The sequence below is a fragment of the Pogona vitticeps genome, chromosome 4, assembly GCF_051106095.1.
Source record: "Pogona vitticeps strain Pit_001003342236 chromosome 4, PviZW2.1, whole genome shotgun sequence".
In the NCBI taxonomy this organism is placed as follows: domain Eukaryota; kingdom Metazoa; phylum Chordata; class Lepidosauria; order Squamata; family Agamidae; genus Pogona; species Pogona vitticeps.
The window spans coordinates 211,079,999-211,099,749 of record NC_135786.1 but is presented as its reverse complement, the minus strand read 5'-3'; the positions used below and the strand labels follow the sequence as shown (position 1 = coordinate 211,099,749).

General features: G+C 38.5%; 1 protein-coding gene across 13 annotated transcripts in view; it reads left to right on the top strand.

Moving 5' to 3' along the window:
* RUNX1T1 (RUNX1 partner transcriptional co-repressor 1) overlaps window positions 1-19,751 on the top strand; it is a 221,242-nt gene that overhangs the window by 138,535 nt on the left and 62,956 nt on the right. For all 13 annotated transcript variants that reach the window (XR_012086947.2, XM_072999107.2, XM_020814248.3 and 10 more), the window contains 2 exons: window positions 4,884-4,952; window positions 10,821-11,011. Coding sequence is in view for 12 of the 13 variants with exons in the window: in XM_072999107.2 (XP_072855208.1) it covers window positions 4,884-4,952; window positions 10,821-11,011 (260 nt within the window). In the remaining variant the exon portion in view is untranslated. The remainder of the gene's footprint in view (window positions 1-4,883; window positions 4,953-10,820; window positions 11,012-19,751) is intronic.

Below are 19,751 nucleotides of genomic sequence, written 5' to 3'. Positions count from 1 at the left end.
CTTTCTACTGATTTTCTATCTTTCTTAAGTTTTTATTATTTTGTTCCTTTGTATATGTATACAGTATTTTTATTATTCTTTGTCTGTTAGCCGCCTAGAGTGGTCCTTAGTTGACCAGATAGGCGGGATATAAATAAAATAAAATAAAATAAAATAAAATAAATAAATAATCAACAAAAAAAAAGCTTTTTCAAGCTCTGAGCTCTCCAGTTACATAGAGAAGTCTTTCCCGGCCTTTACTTGGAGATGCCAAAGGACTGATTTCTGGAATCTTATGCCTGTAGAACATTCAGTGTGTGACAACTTGGTCTTGCTTCTGCCTCTTACTTTGAAAAGTCATAAAATGATGACAACATTGGAATAAGATATAAGACCACCAGTGCCTTAATCTCATTTCCTACTTACTTTCAAAGACGTCTTTTCTCAAACATAGACCTTTTAATTATTAATTATTAGGGTTACACAGATGATGGACAAAGAGTAGTTCCATAAGCTTTGTGTGGCTCTGAGAGCTTTTAGGAGCTGGAAGAAAATGGAGGTGTGCATGTAAGAAATGGACATGGGAAAACATTCTGTGTTCCTTGGTGTCTGCCCAAAAAACAGAAACAAATTGTTTCTCGTTACATGCTTGCAGCACTGCTTATTTCTATTGTATCACATTCCCCTGACAATCTGCAGAGTTCCAAAACGCTACTTGTACTAGCAGAACTTCACATCCAGGTTGATAGGTTCTTTCTGATTTATGAACTGCTCCTGATCTTGGGGTGGATTAATCTCCTGTGATTTATCCATAAAAAATGTTACATCGCATCACTTTGACAGTAGGCCAAGTGTTTGAGGAGATGAATACAGTACTTTCCTTCTTACAGAAACAGGTTTTCTAACTGCAGCATGGTTCAAAAGTTTCTTTTTCTAAGCCTATTTTAAGAAATACTGTCTCTTTTCTAAATTCCAGTCATCTTCTTTTGTGATGATGTTGTGAACTGGCTCATTTCTTCAGGTGATATTCTCCTTGCCAATGCAGTAGACTAGGCTAAAATCCCCTGCAGTTCCATGCGTTTTATCATGTTTTCTTATCGTCATCCAGCAATGCTCATAGTTTCAGACCAATATCTGCAGACAATTGATCTACTAGCACAAAGAGATATAACTTTTGTGAGTCTCTTCCACTTCCCAAAGCTACGACTTTCCTGTTGGCGTCATTGAAATAGTAAGTCTTGTAAATTGATGAAACTGAAATATATTCTACTCCTTCTTTGCTGCTTGAAAGCTCTGAAATACTGCTTGAAAGCCCTTAAAATAAAATAAATTGTAGATACTACACTGAACAGGACCCCTATATGACATCTGGATTCTGAGCAACTCTGCAATGTCATATTCCTGAAGAGAACAGTGTGAGACAGTTTAGAACCTAACTTCAGAATAGATAATATATGAATGAAAACATTGAGCCATGTTTGAAACCAAGACATTTGTAAAACATACCAGTTAATTCATCTCCATCATTCAGTCTGTCCTGAGAGATGGGAAATTGCACCTTCTTTGAGAGCCGTCCCTCATGAAATACATTACAGTAGTTTTCCTCAATGAGACAAATCATATTCTACCTTGGTAGTAGTCTTCTTTCCTAGAAAAGTGCCTGTGTAGCAATGAAATTGATAAAGTCACTTTTTGCCATTGTTCCAGCTATGTAGAAGATCAAGCACAAAGGTATTTCCAGAATTCTTAACCATACAACTTCCCTCTTGTCTTCTTTTTGTTTCAGACTTGTGAACTAGAGGCTAAGAAAACTGGTTTAAAACAGAGCTTCTCCAACTGGGTGCCATCAGCATATCAATGATACCTTGCTTCAAAGTTATATATTATTTTTTTCAAGTTGCTTCATATAAATATTAAGGAGCAATAAAATTGAGCCCTCTGAAACACTATGTCCAACTACGCTGACTGAGAAAGCATCACCAGTGATGACTCATTGGCCAAAAGCCAATTTTGGCTTCTGGATGAGATTCCTCTAGGAAAAAAATGGAGTCACTTAACTGAGATTAAGCACCTTTCTTAGCTGTTGAGTTTACATTAACAGAAGCCACCATGAGGACCTATAGATATCAAAAGGGAAGACCTGGTTCTGTCAACTTCCATAGTTATAATATCTGAGAGGGGTTCTAAAGCTGTCTCTGGATGGACAAATTCTACGGTTCTTTACCTCAAAAGATTGGTTGATGTGATGCATAGACTTTTTAAAAGCTTTTGCTCACTTCTTCTAGAGATATAGAGACACTGGTCTCAAAAGGCACAAAGTCACGCACACTAGCTTTATCATATCACATATATTTATTTTTAGGAATACATTTCATATGATTTTCATCATTCTTTAAAATAATGATAATGAGAAGTGAAAAACCCTATGACAATTTTACATTACACTATATGAAACATCATGATTTTGTTCCATAGCATGTACCCCACAGAAAAATAGAAGACATAGCAAGGAAGCATAGTGTGTAGCAGACAGAAGCCAAGATCATGACTGTACAATCTGACAAGCCCCTTGTATCGTTGCTCCTTCTGGATTGTGGCATCTAAAGCACACAACTGACTATTCAGCAATTTTAAAATGTAGCCAAGCATTTAAAAATATTGTGGTGATAACTGCTTTATCATTCAGTGGAGTGATTACATGCAGCAATGAAATCTCAGGTCATTGAGGTAATAATGAGTAGTAGTTAACATGGAAAGGATTTTGAATGGGGGTTGCTTTGAACTGTGATGCTGTTTCATCCTGCTATACAAGTTCAGCATCATGAACCAGCACTCGTAGGCAGCATCCCAACTGTCCTGGAATCCTCTTTTCAGAAACATGTCTTTTCCAGCTCAGCATTCTACCCACTACTTAAATTTACTCTCTGTATTCAACACAGCATTTCTCTGAATTATTGTGGGCAATTTAAATAGTGGCTAGATGTGTTTGCTTTCTGAAAGCTGTGTTGTGTGCCACAACTGCAAGATGAACCCATAACTAATGGAGGGGGAAAAGGCTCCTCAGAGAATCTCTGATTCTGGGACTGCTTGCAGAATCAAAATGTTTCCAGAAAACCTAAACAGAAGCCCTGCTTCACATCTTTTTGCTTGCTAAACAGCCCACAATCTTTTGAGTTTAGTAGCTACTTTGAACTCTGGATTTCTCTCTGTCTCAGTAATTAATGGAATTGTAAGGAAGTCTCTCCTCCAGCTACTACAAGAGAAGCCTATTGTGGATATTATTGTAATGGCTGCCAGGTTCAACATATGCGATTTATCTCCTTCCTCTTCATTGTCTATGATGCACATTCAGCTGTGAATCACCTTTTCCTGGAAACTTGAGAAAAAGTGATAAAAATGACCGCATTGTTTGTTTCAGCTCCCGGGTTTGATCACCTCATTGCTAAAGTTCACTTTAAACTACAGAAAGCTAATTAAGCATAATTCAGTTTTTAAGATTGTAAGAGGGAAAGGAAGAACTATAGCTAGTAAATTGTAAACAATCTAGCACCTATTATTTTGACTCATTTATGTTTGTCTGGCCTGATCTTAAGATTTGTTGTGGCAACACATAAGCAGTGCGGAAGGCAATGGTAATGGCACTGACCTATCATAAATATGGTATTAACATACCATTACAGTAGTGTTTAATAGCATAGATAATGGCAGATTGATTTGCCAGTAGCTTAACATTTTGGTTCCAAACAGTTTCTCTCTATTCTTTTGGTAGCTTAGGTCAGCAAAAGCTAGCAACTTGTCTGCCAAAATAGAATATTGGGACCAAAGGGTCTTAGGTTTTCTTCAGATTTTACTGCACACGAGAGACAAAACATTCAGCCTTGATGGGAATTTCAGTCAAGTCCAGATACACAACACATCAATCACATAACAAAACTGGTCCTAAACTGTTGTATTTCAAAAGGGTTAACTTCACACTCTTTTGCAAAATAAAAAAGGTTTTATGTCATGGAAAAGTTCAAGCTAGGATGTTTTATCCTGGCATCTGTGAATCTATGTTTAGGGAATATTTTGAAACAAGAGGGGGATAGAAGCATCACTAAATCGCTAGATCTTCCACTAGTCTTCTGAGGCAGTCAATTCCAGAGACTGATCTACCACATGTCAAGCTGGTCAAAAGTAAGATGGCAGCAATTAGCTCCTTTTATTCCTCATCATAAATACTGGTTATTAAAGTGAGATACCAGATATTTGCAAATTCCATTAACCTCTTTCAGCCCTACACATCCTGTCCAGTAGTGTTATAGATGCCTGCTGTACAGAAAAAGTAATACCATCAGAGAACAAATGTTGGATTCGTAGCTTCTAGCTTGAATCAGTCCAGGAGAATGAAAGCAGAGCTGGAGTTTTTTCCCATCTTTCTGATTCCTTTTAATGGACCAGAGTCATCAACGTATATAGGGAAAACCAGAAAACGTTATTTACTGTTTTTATTTTGTAACATCACAGCCAGAATTCAGTGGCCAATTCTATCATTTCCCCCCCCCCCAAATAGCTCTTCAAGTAGATCATGTGATATTTTTACTTTTCATTTACTTATTTTGTCAAAATCTGACTATGAATGAAAGCAAATGGAGAGGTTTGAAGTATCTCTTACCTAGTTGGTTTCAAGAGATTGTTTTATTAGTGAGGCATACTGCCACACTACTTGAAGACAAGGCAGCTGATCTGCTCTGTAAGGGCTTTTGAAATAATGGGTTTATTGCCCCCTTCATTTTATGTAAAGGTTATCCTTGCTCTTCCTTGATTGAAATATTAAAGAAGGAGCATGTTTTTAGAAAGGTCTGATGAACCGTTACTTAAAAATATTCTTTCTGTTTTCCTTATCCTCCCTATGCTTCTTATAGACTCACATCGGGAATTCCTTCACAGGCCAGCTTCTGGATATGTGCCAGAGGAGATCTGGAAGAAAGCTGGTAAGAATTGTTCAAAAACATGAGTGTAGCAGTTTGGCAGCTGTGTGCATTTGTTAATGCTCTGATAGAATTTATTTAAAAAAAAAGATATGCTGCTAATAAACCAAAATTTTAGTTCACAATCTTAAGCTGGAACAGATCAGAACACAAAATCCTTTTAATTACAGCAGCATTTATGTCTGAAGATAAGGGGATGTCGATATAATATTTGTAAAAAATAGAATCCACGACAATAAACAGATCATTTTCAGGGCTTATATCACATTTCCTTCTGATAAAGTTGAAGTTCAATCTGAGCATGTGTATAATTGATAAAGCAAAATAAAAGTCCTTATTTGGGAAGCAGTAAATGCAGAGAAAGTCAAAGGACTGGAAAAGACTGGATCCAAAGTAGTACATCACATCAAGTGTGTTGTAGTCCACAATTGTACATCAAAACATTTTTTAGGCTATAAGGCACCACAAAATGTATAGTTATTTTACTAAAACAGACTGGCATGGTTACCCAGCTTCAAATTTCTGTGTTGGGTCTGCAATCTTGTGCCATTTCCTCTGACATATTTTCATTCTTCATGTGGCACCCTGTTCTGTAAGCCAATCCTTTCATTTAAGACTATCTGCTGAATCAAGATGAAATTGACCACACTTAACTCTTTCTGTTAATGATTCTGATTAGGCTGACAGCCTGGTTGAAAAACTAGCTTTGGAGATAAATGTTCAAGCACCACTACCTGAATCTTACTCCAGCCCAGCCCAGAATCTGAGCTTGGGAAAGATTCCCAGCCCTCCTCATTTCCAAAACCTGGTTTTGCAAACAGGAATGGCACATAGTGGTGCCAAAAGGAAAGGGGAGAAATCTCCCCTCTCAACTTCCCCCCTCGTTGCACATTAAAAACCATTGGCCTGCATAACTGTAAAATGACCAGTTTCAAAGTCCACTGCTCTGAATCCCAGTGTGCTTTACTTTGACCCTGCTGTTGTTTCGGTCATCTCTACTTATAAGTGGAAGGGTTGGAAGGTTGCTTTGAGAGTTGGGCGGCGGTTTTCCTTTTTTTTGACCCTCCACGGATGAATGTGGGCAATTGATTTGTTCCTGATCTGGACAGAAAGATAACAGGTCTATTTATTCAATACATGAAGAAATTGGAGATGTTCCCCTATCCCTGTTCTCTGTAGGGATAGGTGAACAACCCCCACTTCTTCATGCATTGAAAACTAATCCTCTGTTTGGACTAATTATCCATTAAGTGTGCAAATGTATATGGTAAATGTCTTGGTTATTTCTGGCTGCTGGCAGTGACTCAGATTCCTTGTCCCTTGCGTAATGCTAGCACAGAAGCTACCAAAATGTCCACTTCATTGATGTTGAGTAAGATATAAACAGTGTATACTTACCAGGTTTGCATTCATATGTGAAGCTCCATCAGGAGCTATAGGCAAATTAATGGCTAATACCGCATGATGATCTCAAATATATGTGTGTGTGTATATATTACTGTAATGCTATAAATACTGTACATGTGTGATGAAATCCAGGATCTGAGGGTGAGCACTACTACTTGAGCATTTTGAATTTTTTTTCAATATAAAATGTAATAAATTAGGGGTTGGTTAACAAAGATATGTTCATGGGTTGATATAATGTAGAAAAGGCTTGTGTTTAGGTTTTTGTCCCCCTTTTTGATGAAGATAGCAATAAAATTTGCATCTGTGGGTTTGTCTCCATATATTTCTTTTCAAGGGATCACAGAATGTTTGCAGTTGGTAATAAATATTCAAGCATCTTGCAAATGTCCTACCAGTTCTCTTTGCTGATCTGTGTGTGCCGGTGGGACTAGAATAGGAATGCATAATTTAAATATAAATTGCCTTATTTGCATACACAATTAGTCAAGCTGCAGCTTTGATCGTAAGCAAAAATTATTGTCCTGTTGCCACTTAGAATTGTAATTCACCTTGAATATTCAAAGTAAATGAGTCCCAGTCTTGCATAGCTGCTTGGTCTGATTTCTGTCTCTCCCAAACATTTATGGGAGGGTAATGCGAGGGCATTTTTTTAAACTCTCATAAAAATTAAGGCATACTGGTCTTTTTTCTATAATTTTTTCCTGTAAAATATTATTGCTTCCTCTCCAGATTTTCAGATTAGGCACATTTCTCTGGGCAGCTGATATCCTTTAATAAATGTACTCCATGTTCAGTGTCTCCCTAAACATGTTTAAAATATATTTCAATATATTTTAAAAATACAGGGAAGTTAAGTCTGTGATTGTCATATAAATAGAGATTTTGACAATAGTGTTAGGGGTACAGTATTTAAAATGATACAGCTTCATGATTTCATGTGGTGCTGTACGAACAAAATATATGCCATCAAATGTCAAGGTTATGACCAAGTTATAAAGAACAATGCCATGCAGCAGAGAAAACTTTGTGCTTCAGTTTTGTGAATAATCACCCACATACACACATAAAGGTCAAATTGCTTTTGACTCTGAGACAGTTTTCAAATGTAATATGGCATAAGAAGAACATCCATTGTTCTGAGAAAAAAAGAGTAAAAAAAATTCCCATTGGGTGAGAGCTGGACAGAAATCCTAGTCTACCTGAAGAACTAAAAGCAAGTCCTGTAGATTTTTTTACTCAGAGATGAGTCCTATTCAGATATTCAGGGCTTCATCGTTAGTAAATGTGTGGAGTATTGTCGCCCTATACATTAAGAGATTCAATAATAGCTTCAGGTAAAGGGTACTAAATTTATGGTATTGTGGTATGCTGTACATTCCACTGTAACCATGGAACGTTTGTAACTCTAATATTTTTATTCTACAGTAAAACATTTTTATTGGAATCTTATGTTTTTAATTAAACAGAACATTTAATTGAGGTGCTTCTTAAGTGGGTGAAACAATTAAGTGCAAACACTTGAATGAGACATGTCGTAATTAGTTTTAATAGAGTGTTAATTGGTACTAGGTTTGCCAAGTTAATAATTACTGCTTATTAAATTTTCAATTAATCATTGTCATTTTGCTTTGAATAAAGATGAAAATTAGATACACTAAATCAGAGGGAGGATAGTTTCCTTGTTAATAAGACTAGTTGAATTTTTTTTAAAAAATTACTTGTTTTAGTTGTCAGTTGAATACATGAAATCTCTTGCATTAGAAAAATTCACCTGTGCCATTGACAACAGTTCACAACTAAAATTATGTGAAAACGCAGTGTGCATTATGTTAATTTATGACAGATGAATTTGATCTAAGACACTGTAACTATTTTTACATTATTCTAATGCCTTGATATGAATGCATGCTGAATTCTTTGTTCTCATGGACTATTTCACCATAAGACATCTCTGTGAGGAATTTTCAGTTCCCACAAAATCCCATTGGTTTCAGCTTGAGAGTGAGACAAGAAGCTCTTTTTTCCATGAGGATCTCCCCAATTTGCACAAAATGTTTCTGCAAAAACTATCTATATTAATTAGTTCATTTCTAGCTGCCCTCTGTCAATAGGCAGGGTACAATCAGAAACATCAAAGGCTGTACATCAATTCAAGGACTGAAAGCAATGTAAAACATTCTAAACAAGAAAAACATCTGTAAACTGAAGGACTAGAAATAAATGGATGGCCTTCTTGTTCAGAATGCTTAGTTAAACACAGAGATTTTAAGTTGACAACGAAATAAAGGCAACGTATGCACCCGTCAGGCATGCAGGAGGGAGGACTTTTCATAATCAGAATCTCACGGCCAAGAAATTAGTATCATTTCTGTTTGAGAAGCAATACACAGACATGCTCAGCACCAAAGGAGTGGGTCATTTTAAAAAGATGGCAGCAAACCATCCAGTCCTTCTGATTGAGAAAAGTCCTTGAAACAAAGAAGCAGCTCTTTTAGGTCGGGGTGATTTGTGTTGTTTACATCAGCAATCAAAATTGCAAAAGGACTAGAAATGTTTTCATGCCCCTTGCCATGGCACTATGTGCCGAGTAAACCTATTTCCAAAAGCAGTCAGCCACAGCTGGGAAAAAAAAAAATCTTTCATCTGGTGTCCACAAGTAGAGATCAATGAATCTGCCAACATTAATTTCGCTCTGCTGCTCACTTTTCCAATATTAAGTTTGTCCTCTCTCATTTCCATTTTACTTTGCAAATGTTTCAAAAGTCAGAATGAAAATTTATAATACTTTATCTACTTTTCTAAAAACATTCCTATTTTATACACATTTTTGAATATACGAGTATATATAATGCGCTCGTGACTTTCCCTAAGATAATGCATGTTCATTCTCATGTTCTCCTGCAACACAGATTTGTATGTGTATTTTTACCTTAAGTGTAAAATTCAGAGAAGTGCATATACTGTAACTATGTTCTAGTTTGTACATATATTGAATATCTCACCCAGATGTACCTCTGCGTGGCAGGGACACTGGGAGAGGATATTTTTTTTAGTAATAATCACTATAGCATAAGAGCAGAGTAGCTGAAAAGAAAGGACTCTGCTCGTTGAACAGTGCAGGGCCAGTGCTATGTCAGGTATTAAAAGAAAGTACCAGAATTGGCATGCAGGGATCTTTGAAAGGTTAGGTAATATGTGATTTTCACTCTGCTAGTGAGAGTCTTCCCTCTTGTGGATTGATCATGGAAAAGTAGATGGGAAAAGACAAGCCTGTGCACTGTTTGCCGTTGATGCTGCTGGGGCTGCTGAAAACTGCAGTCACTCAAAAATGAAGCCTGGCTTTTCTGACTTAGCAATCCACGGAGATTTACGCAGAAGGCAGGTTGTGGCATAAATGCTGCAGCTTTTGCTCAGAATCAGACTGTGAGGACAAAACCGATTAAACAAATGGAGACAAGCAAAGTATATCCTCTGAGGCTGTTTTAGTGCCTCCTAGTTTCCCCCAGTGGAAAATAAATATTTTTCTTTTCTTCCCCCCTTTCCTTTCCTTTCCTTTCCTTTCCTTTCCTTTCCTTTCCTTTCCTTTCCTTTCCTTTCCTTTCCTTTCCTCTCCCCTCCTCCCTCCCTCCCTCCCTCCCTCCCTCCCTCCCTCCCTTCCTTCCTTCCTTCCTTCCTTCCTTCCTTCCTTCCTTCCTTCCTTCCTTCCTTCCTTCCTTCCTTCCTTTTGAGCAAGAGAGAGTGAAAAACGTGTTTTCCCACAAGCAATTTTTACATTGTTTAGGTTGAATTAGCTCTTCCAAGCCACATCCTTCCAAATCCCCCAAATTAACACTGGAAGTCGACCTCTAAATGCTTTTGCTTTTTTTTTTTTTGTGACTTTTTAAAATATTCCTCAGCTAGATACAGCTTCCCAAAGTAGATATTTAGGGTAGACATTTGACCACTAGGCCTGTCAAAGTTGTCCTCCCCTGCTCTAAGTTTATAAGAGAGATGAAAATCGCTGAGAAGTAAATGAATGTTCATGATTTTATGAATGGTTATAGGGTACCCCTGGAGCAACATGCCTTATTTGATGTTTAAACTGGTGGTTCCTAATCTCAGGTAATGCAGGTGTTCTTGGACTGCAACTCCCAGAAGCCTTCATCTTAGCTTTGCTGTCCGGGATTTCTAAGAGTTGCACCTGGCTTAACCAAGTTTGGGAACCAGGGTTCTATAAATGAATAATGTATACATTATGTTACAGTGGCTCCAGTTACTCAAAGTAACTCCAGTAACTCAAAGGTCTCATTACTCTGTTAGGTCTAAACACCTAGTGATTTGCAAAGCTTAGAAATGATACTGGGCTACTGCCAGGTGGATTTTTGAAATCCAAAAAAAGGGAGGTTTCTAACCTCTAGAGAGTTTCTCTATGCACATTAATGTTATTGCTTAGCTGAGAAATAACTATTTTTCTCTTTGCAGAGGAAGCAGTCAATGAAGTGAAACGTCAGGCAATGACCGAGTTGCAGAAGGCAGTGTCAGAGGCAGAACGAAAAGCCCATGATATGATTACTACAGAGAGAGCTAAAATGGAGCGCACTGTGGCAGAAGCCAAGCGGCAGGCTGCAGAGGATGCACTAGCTGTGATCAATCAGCAAGAGGATTCTAGTGAGGTAAGGCATTCCCCAGGGAAAAAAAGTCAACTCCAAACTCATTTCCAGTTTAAGCCTGAGGCAACGAAGTTAATCATTCATGTTTGAATTTCTACTAGAAATTACTTTCTGGTCCCCTCATATTAGTATTTGTGTATGTGTTGCACAAGGTAAGCTGTTGATTTTAAAGCAAAAATAAGAATCTTGTTTTAAACAGGGAAAAGCAGTGAGAAAATAAGTAGTTTTCAAAAATAATTTAATCCAGCCTTGTCAAGTTTGGCTGGAAGCTGACCTTCGGTATTCAAATGGAGGCTTATTCCAGCTTTGATGCTGAAAATCTTTTATAATTTCAAATGCTTGATCATCTGTCCATGAGGTCAGAAACAGACATGTTTCTGTTGGAGAGAGGTGATTAAAGCAGGCTTTCATATTTTGAAAAATGTGTCTTCAAAGGAATCCCATGCTTAGAACTAGTAAACAAAGGAGGCTGAAGTGAGAAGGGTTTCTGCCATGAATTTAAAAAGATTCAGCAGTAAAGGAATTCCCTCTTCTATATGTGTCGTGTCTCTTTCTGCCCTTAGAAGATACAAGTTAAACCTAGCAGTCTAGTCTGCAAATGGACTAGACTGTTCAAAGTTAAGAATTCTCGGTAAAAATACAGATGGTTCATAATTCTATAAAGCCTGCCGGGATCTTTCTAGCTTAGAGCCCTATCCCCATGATTAACTCTTTAACTCTTTATCTGTCAATTTTGCTTCACTGTCGTTAACAGAGTTTTCCAGACTTGAAAATTGTCAGGGTAGAAAAGAGGAACCTGTAGCTACCACTGCCTAAGAATGTACACTGGGTATATATACCCTCACTTCTAAGATTTTATTCCAAGTATTTGAAGAAGTGGGTTATCCCTACAAAAACTCTTACTATGATAGATCTGTTAAAGATGCCACAAGAGTCCTTGTTACCTTGCTGAAGCAGATTAATCCAATGCCCATTGAAAACTATAGGTTTAAATGTTTGTACAAGGCTGTCACTGAGTTTTCAGCTCAATTTAATGAAGATTTTCCAAGCTTCTTGAATCTTCTTTTTATAGAACTCCAGGAATTATAGATTTTGTTCTTACTTGTCTTAGTCAGAAGAATAGGAGTAGAAGTGCAGGTAGGAGAATAACTTATCAACTGAAGAATTGTGAAAATGGGTGTGGATGTAATACCATGTCCAGAATCCTATTACCTGTGTGCACCAGCATACAATGTTTGTATTCTTCATCATGCACCAGTCACATAACGCAATGTGTGATAAAGAATACAAACCTTGATTCTTTAACTAGCAATGCACCTTTGAATTAAATACACCATTTGGTAATGTTGTAAATTGGATTCTGGCAACATCATTGTTTGGAAGTGTTGCATTTGTACTCAAGTATGGCCATGATGATGTCCAACCTCCTGTTCTATTGGGGAGGAATGAGAAGAAGATGGTCAAGAAAATAACTCTGCTTTCCAGAGTCAGCAATGTGAACTCTGAGCAATCTCATGAGACGAGGCCTGAGATATCCTTGGGGGTTGGGGGTTTCTTTGCATACCTTCTGTCTGTGCCACAACATGGTTGCGTTTTTTGTGCAGTGTTTCATTGAAAGGGTCTTTTTGGTGGATGCTTCTGAATATGAATATGATTTTAATAGTATAATAATAATCTTAGAACTGCAGAGCTAGAAGGGACCCTATGAATCATTGAATCCAGACCCTCTCAGTAAGGCACAGTGGAAATTGAACTCCTAACCTCTGGCTTGACAACCAGATCAATGGTTTCTGTTCCTTACCAAGCCTTTTTATTGTCTCCTTATCCTGGAAGGAAAAGAAAATTCACTATTTTAATTTGAATGTGGTAATAGCTTTAGTGACTCTGCATAGCCTGTAACGTTTTAAGCCAGGAGTCAGCAATCTGCAGCTACTTTTTGTACAGTCCTAAGGAGGTCCCACCTTCTTTACCCCAACGTTCAGTTGATGAGTCAGTGCTGGTAGGCAAATAATGATTTCCATTCAGAGTGGCTGGGAAGGAAGGAAGGAAGGATGAGGCTGAGGTCAAAGTCTTGCCCCTGGCACACTAAAGTATAGGGAAGAGAGTAGGTGTAGGTGCGTCTGTCCAAATGGACCACATACATCTGTAGCCTTCAGAGCTTCACTACTTTTTGTCATGGTTTGTTCACCTCTGCAGTATATTAAATATAAGTCCTTTTACACTGAATCAGTCCATTGCTCCATTTTGCTCTCTGCTGTTTTTTGTATGTTTGTTTGTTTGTTTTGGATTTGCAATGGCTGTTGAAGATCTCAGATCAGAGGTCTTCCATAGCTCTGGGTCTTGACTAGGGAACTTTGAACCTGGGCACTAGAATTATAGGCACTAGCACAGAAGTACAGGTACAAGTATCAGACTACTTTCATGCTGTACTTCTAACCACATTTATTGAGTAATAACACTTCCTGAGGCATATTTCTGAGTAAACAACCTGAGTCATTGGTGTCTGCGTAAGGCTAATTACCAATGTGCTGGGCTGCATCTTGATCACATACTTTCTCAGGACCCCAGTTGCACAATTGATATGTGCTCCAGCGACTCATCAATTAGCTGTTGTGAGCCATGGCAAATTGCACAAACCTTACGCAAACACAAGCAGGATTGTGGCCAACATGCTTAGGATTGGTTGTTGTGGGTTTTTCGGGCTCTTTGGCCGTGTTCTGAAGGTTGTTCTTCCTAACGTTTCACCAGTCTCTGTGGCCGGCATCTTCAGAGGACAGCACTCTGTGCTCTGGTGTAGTTGGCTTGGGAGTGCTTAGGATTGTTCAGTAAGGGTTTATTTGGAAGCAGAACGTTTCTTTGGAAGTAACTACATTAATCTTCAAATTTTAGGTGATGTTTTTAGGGTGAATTACTTTACCACCAATATCCACATGTATGCAATAGGGTGCTGAAATCTAGGCACAGAACATGTGACACTCATTTTCAGTACTACATTTTTGTGGTGGTAGTCAGTGTCAGCACATTAGGGATGGGGCAGCATATTTAGAAGTGTTAATAAGTAAAAACAAGTGGAGGGAAATGTCTTCCTGTGGTAATCTTTGCATGTCCTATTCATTTCCTAAACTCCCTTTGAAAAGCAAAAGTGAGTGGGAACTAAGATTGGATGTTTCTATTCACCTGAATCTTAAGATTAAATTGTTTCTTAAAATTAAATTTTCTTTCGGGGAGAAAATTATGTAAGAGCTCCAGTTGTTTTGCTTTAGTTTTCACCTGATGGAAAGGTCTTTTGGCAGAAAATAAATCATTCTGTATTATTGGTTGCAAAAAGTGCATTGCCTTTCTGGAAGGAGGCGTTAGTGCATCAGTGTTCAGCAGAAAGCTAGGTTCTTAGCAGGAGGGGATTGTCAGCAGAGTTGTGTGAATGTTTCCTTAATTAGAATTTATTATTTCAGCTACAGGGATTATGTGTTAAGGGAAGGGTGTGGAGGCAGCATCTGGTAGAAGGAAAGTAGAATCAAAGAGAAACAAAGAGTAAATTAGGGAGAATGATAGTAAGACACAGTTCAGAGTACATCAGGAAAAGCTTTGAATGTCTGTATTTTAGGACATATGGCACCATATATAACAGGAAATCATGAGTGAGACAGAATGATACATTTTGATGCCAGTCCTGAAGTGTTTGGATAAAATGAATTCTTGTGTCTTTCAGAGAAAAAAAAAAGAGAAATCTTAAAATCCATGAGGAAAGGGAAGGCTTAATTAAACTTGCCCCAATAAAAAGATGCTAAGTACTGTATAACTCTTTTCAGTTTAATATGGACGGGAAATTTTGTTCATAGTCTTTCTCTTGCTGGCCATTATGCTCAAAGAAGAGGCACAGTTTTCATTAATTTCTTATATACTACTGTGCTGATATTTGTAAAGAGTGGTCTATAATGTTGACACATTTTGTATAATTTGTCTGTTCTGACATCTGCAAACAGTCTTAATTGTTTGAAATGCTTTGCTTAATGTATTCATTGAGCTGGTAACATCAAGAATGGCTTGGGTTAAAAGATTCAAATTAGTTTCTTGCCCCATCTTGAAAGAGCTGGCAAAAATCACAGGCAGATAAATCAACAGCATGCTGCAGTACGTATCCATTATTTAAGGGAGAGTAAGATTTTAATTGGTCCCAGACATCACCAGAGATGAAAGGCTATTGTGAAATTACTGGATGTCCAAAGTTTCAACTTAATGTGTAGCAGATGAATAAGGAAAAGACAAAAGGAATTGATTTTCAACATCTGAAAGTTTTCTTAGGAAGAGAGTCCAGGAAAAGTGTAGGATTTTTTGTTTTGTTTTTTAGTACTTAACTGTTACATTGCAGGACTAAATATGCCATAAATTAAAGTATAATGGTATTCTGTAGCTCAGTTACACAAATAGTAGCTTTGTTCGTACTGCCTGCTATGATTCTTACTGTCCTCCCTAGATGTATGGACAGATAGCCAGACAAAGTTCAGGAGCCTCATGGCACAGTGGTTAAACTGCTGTACTGCAGCCAAAACTTTGCTCACGGCCCAGGGTTTAATCCCAGGTAGCCGGCTAAAGGTTGATTCTATCCTTCCGAGGTGGGTAAAAGGAGTACCCAGCTTTCGGGGTATGTGTGTGTAGCCTGAATAATTAATTGTAAACTGCCCAGAGAGTGCTTTAAGTGCTATGGGGCAGTATAGAAGCAGCATGCTTTGCTTTGCTTTGCTTTTACTTTTCTTTGTTTTCTTTGTAGCTGGTAACAAAGTTTAGAAAGTTCAATATCTATTGGAAGTGATAGAATTTGATATGTGTAGGGATTCTTATCTGGTCTTTGTGGATTCCAGTTTGAAAGAAGCCTAATTCTCATAACCTGAATGCAGACTAAAATTTTATAGCTCCCATGGATTTCACCCATGGATTTCATAGCTCCCATTCATTGCCTTGATATATTTTAAGTCTTATTTTCTTGCTATGCCTGAAACTGTGGAGAGAAGCAGAAGGGGGAGGGGGGCTCTCCAATAAGCCCTGTCCCTACATTTGATCTGCTGAAATAGGAAAATGTGGTTGTTCAACTAGATAGGCGGGATATAAATACAATCAATCAATCAGTCAATCAATCAATAAGCTGGCCCAGAAGCAGCTCCAGCCCTGTCCTATTGCTTACCTGGTTCTGTGATGTCACAAGGATCCACCCCTCCTATTGTATTTTGATGCTGACAACTCCTGCATTAAGCTGAATTGAGAGAAGATTTACTTTCCTGCCTTGCACTGGATTACAAAGTACTGGAGTACTCAGATGCAGAACACCTGTTACATCCCAGCAGAAAAGGCTTGAGATCTCTGAAGAGAAAAAGAATGCTATCCTTTCAGATACCTTTGGGATATAAGAGGAAACTAATGCCACAAGTGGGGTGAAGTACTAAACCTTCCATTTAGATATTCCAATATAGTGTTACTGAACTGAGGAAGTTCAGGGTTCAAGACAGAGTTTAGTGTAGCTGGCGTGGGACTCTATGAACTCCAGGATAGAAGGGAAGAAATACACGTTCCTGCATCTCTTGATTATAGTTCTACATTGCACTTGGAACTTGCCGAGAAACACCTGGAAACCCCCTTTCCCAACATGTTTTTTCTTCATCTGCAAACCATCCACACACAATGGATTAGTGGTTCAGGATGAATGGTTTTATGTCCATCTGACAACACACACATTTTTTGCATGTTCTCTGATTGTTAAGGTCTCACTGTTAGGCTGTTTGCTTCTTCAGATCATAAGGACAGAGTAATGTAGGTCCAGGCCCCGCTTTGGCATATGAAATATATGGTCACTTGCCAGATAGTGTGCCATGACTAGCTATAGAGTTAATCAGATTAACTCAATTGGGGCTCTGAAGGAATGTGGAAAGGTCTTTTATGACTTCAAAGTTTTATAATTAATTAATTAATCTCTCTTGTATGCTGTTGTTCAGGCTAGAACTGAACCTTGAATAAGCACAACATACGAGTCAATTCATATCCATTCTCTGTGTTGCCACCAAGTCAACATAATTCCTCTCTTTGTACTAATAGTTCAGATTATAGTTATGGTGATATAGCTTCACCCACCCACCCACTACCATAGATAAGTGTTCCATTGGTTGCGGTGTATTAGAAAGAATCATCTCCTGCTAGCTTCAGGTGTTAAAAGAGAATCTTTTCCTGCCTGATAGGTATGATTAATGGATAGAATTTCTCTGCAAATTTCAGTACACTGACTTTATATTGCTATTGGTTTTTTATGGTTTTAAGTACAGTCTCGATCCTCTAAACATCATTTAGAGCAGTGGTTCTTAACCTGGGCAATATCACTCCCTGGGGGGGGTTTCAATTTCATTTTTCAGGGGGGTGTTGGGACCAAAAGGGATGATGTGGGGGCAAAGGAACAGAATGGGGGGCGATATGGGGGCAATGGAGAGAGCAAAACCTGTGAAGGCAGCTGCGGCAGCAGATCCGGCAGGCGGATCCAGAGCAGCTGGTGCTGGCAGTGGATCCGGTGCCACTGCCACACCGCCACCGCCACCAAACCTGAGAAGGTGGGCTGCAGCCGCAATGCTGGCAGCGGATCCGGCAGGCAGATCCAGAGTAGTTGGTGCTGGTAGCAGATCCGGTGCCACCCCCGCCGCTCCACCGTTATGTTGGGGGAGGGGGTGATGATAACTTCCTCAATGGCTCAAGGAGGCAATTCTTTCAAAAAGGTTAAGAACCACTGATTTAGAGCATCAAGAATGAGCCATGAGCTCGAGTAATCCCGCCTTCCAGTGGCTTAATCAAGAACTTCTTTTGAGCAAACCAGCTTGCTATTCTATCTACAGTAATGAGGGAAAATATTATTCCAGATAGGATGATTTGCACATTTTGGTTTGGATGGTTCACTCAAACCATTGTTTGTTGGTACATATGTAACAACAAACTATGATGTAATTCAGTGGTTCTTAACCTTTGTTCCTCAGGTGTTTTTGAACTGCAACTCCCAGAAACCCCAGCCAGGAGAGCTGATGCTGAAGGCTTCTGGGAGTTGCAGTCCAAAATCATCTGAGTAACAAAGGTTAAGAACCAGTGATGTAATTGAATGAGAAAGTAATGGATTAAGCCACATGTAGAGTGCTTTAGCTAGTGATTCATCTGAATTCAGCCCAGGTGCAGTTACTCATACCTCCTTTGAATTAAAATTAAGCTAACATGCAGCAGTATATTGTCTCTGTAACTTCACAGAGCATGAAATTGGCCTTCCATCTTGCTTTCTATAACGGGAAAATTCACCCATAAATGAAGGAATTGATCTAGCTGTTCTAATTAGTTGTTTAATTTTATTGGAAAAATGCATTTTAAGAAACAAAAGGATGGAAGAAGAGCAACTTGTCAACAGATAATTTCTTTGCTGCTCCCATACTGCGGTGGAAGCTAGACAAAAGATGATGTGTTCATCAGAAGACTGTTTGGTTTGGGTCCAAACAATGTGTGAACATAGTGACTTGCTGTGCTATGCTTGGCTTTATGACAGTTGTGCAAATGAACTTGAATAGTGATGGTGAACAGCTTAGTCAATGTACTGCCAAGGTTATTGGAAAAATAAAAACATCTGTCTTTTTGTACCAATATACAATGGCACTGAAGAACCTTACACATACTGTGCTCTTCATTGCTCATGTGGATTGTAGAGTTTTTGCTAGTTGGAGCAGATGCTGTTCTTTTCTTCTGACATCTGCTCAGACAAAAAGACACAACTGTTGCTGATCTAACAGTAGGATTTATCTCTTTTGCAATATTGCTTTGCTGTACGTTTTAACAACACCTCATTTAGCGGTCACCATTCCTCCATAATTCATTGATTTGTTGCCTGAATTTCATCGACTGGGAGAACAACTACTTCTGTGTTAGACTATGGCCATTGTTCTTCTGTCCATAACATTTAGTGGGCCCATGTGACAAATTCTGTAGATCCTGCTCCTGTTGATTTCACTGCTGTGTTGCCCAGCATAAGAATTTATGAATTATATTGTGATTCAGACCATTGGTCTATCCACCTCAACATTCTTTTTCCCAACAGGAAGTGGCCAGATACTCCAGAAAAATCCACCTGTTATATACTCCATTATCTAGTCATCACACGTTTACTGTTGTTTCAGAGGAGACAGCCTGTTTCATTAACTTAGTTCAATGGCAATTAGATGTCATCATTTATCTGCTTGACATCTACAATAAGGTAATGGCTTACTTTGAGAGAAAAAGTATATTATCAAACTGGCCAGGACATTATGATTGCTATCATTCAGAGTTTTAAGTACAAAGGATTCATTTATGTATGCAGAACTAGGCTATGCTTTCCCTATGCCCATGTCAGTACAGGCTAAACTGTTACTGTACTTCTCAGTCCAAACTGAATTCACAAATGGTAACATTTCAGTGGCTACTAGGTACTGTGGCTCTATAGGGCATGCACATTCCTCAGTTCTACTTGATAAAGAACAAAACCCAAAGGGGACCATTGCCCTCATGTGTTCCTTATGAGGAACACATGAGGTCCTTATGGTTGTGGTGGCAAATGGGGTGCTGGATAAAGTAGACCATTAGTTTGATACTCTTTTCATGTTCCTAAAATTGACACGTTAATACGAGATCTGTGATCAAGTATAACTCTCCAAAAGCTAGGCAGGAGACCCTAGGAAACTTTTCATTGACCCAAAACATC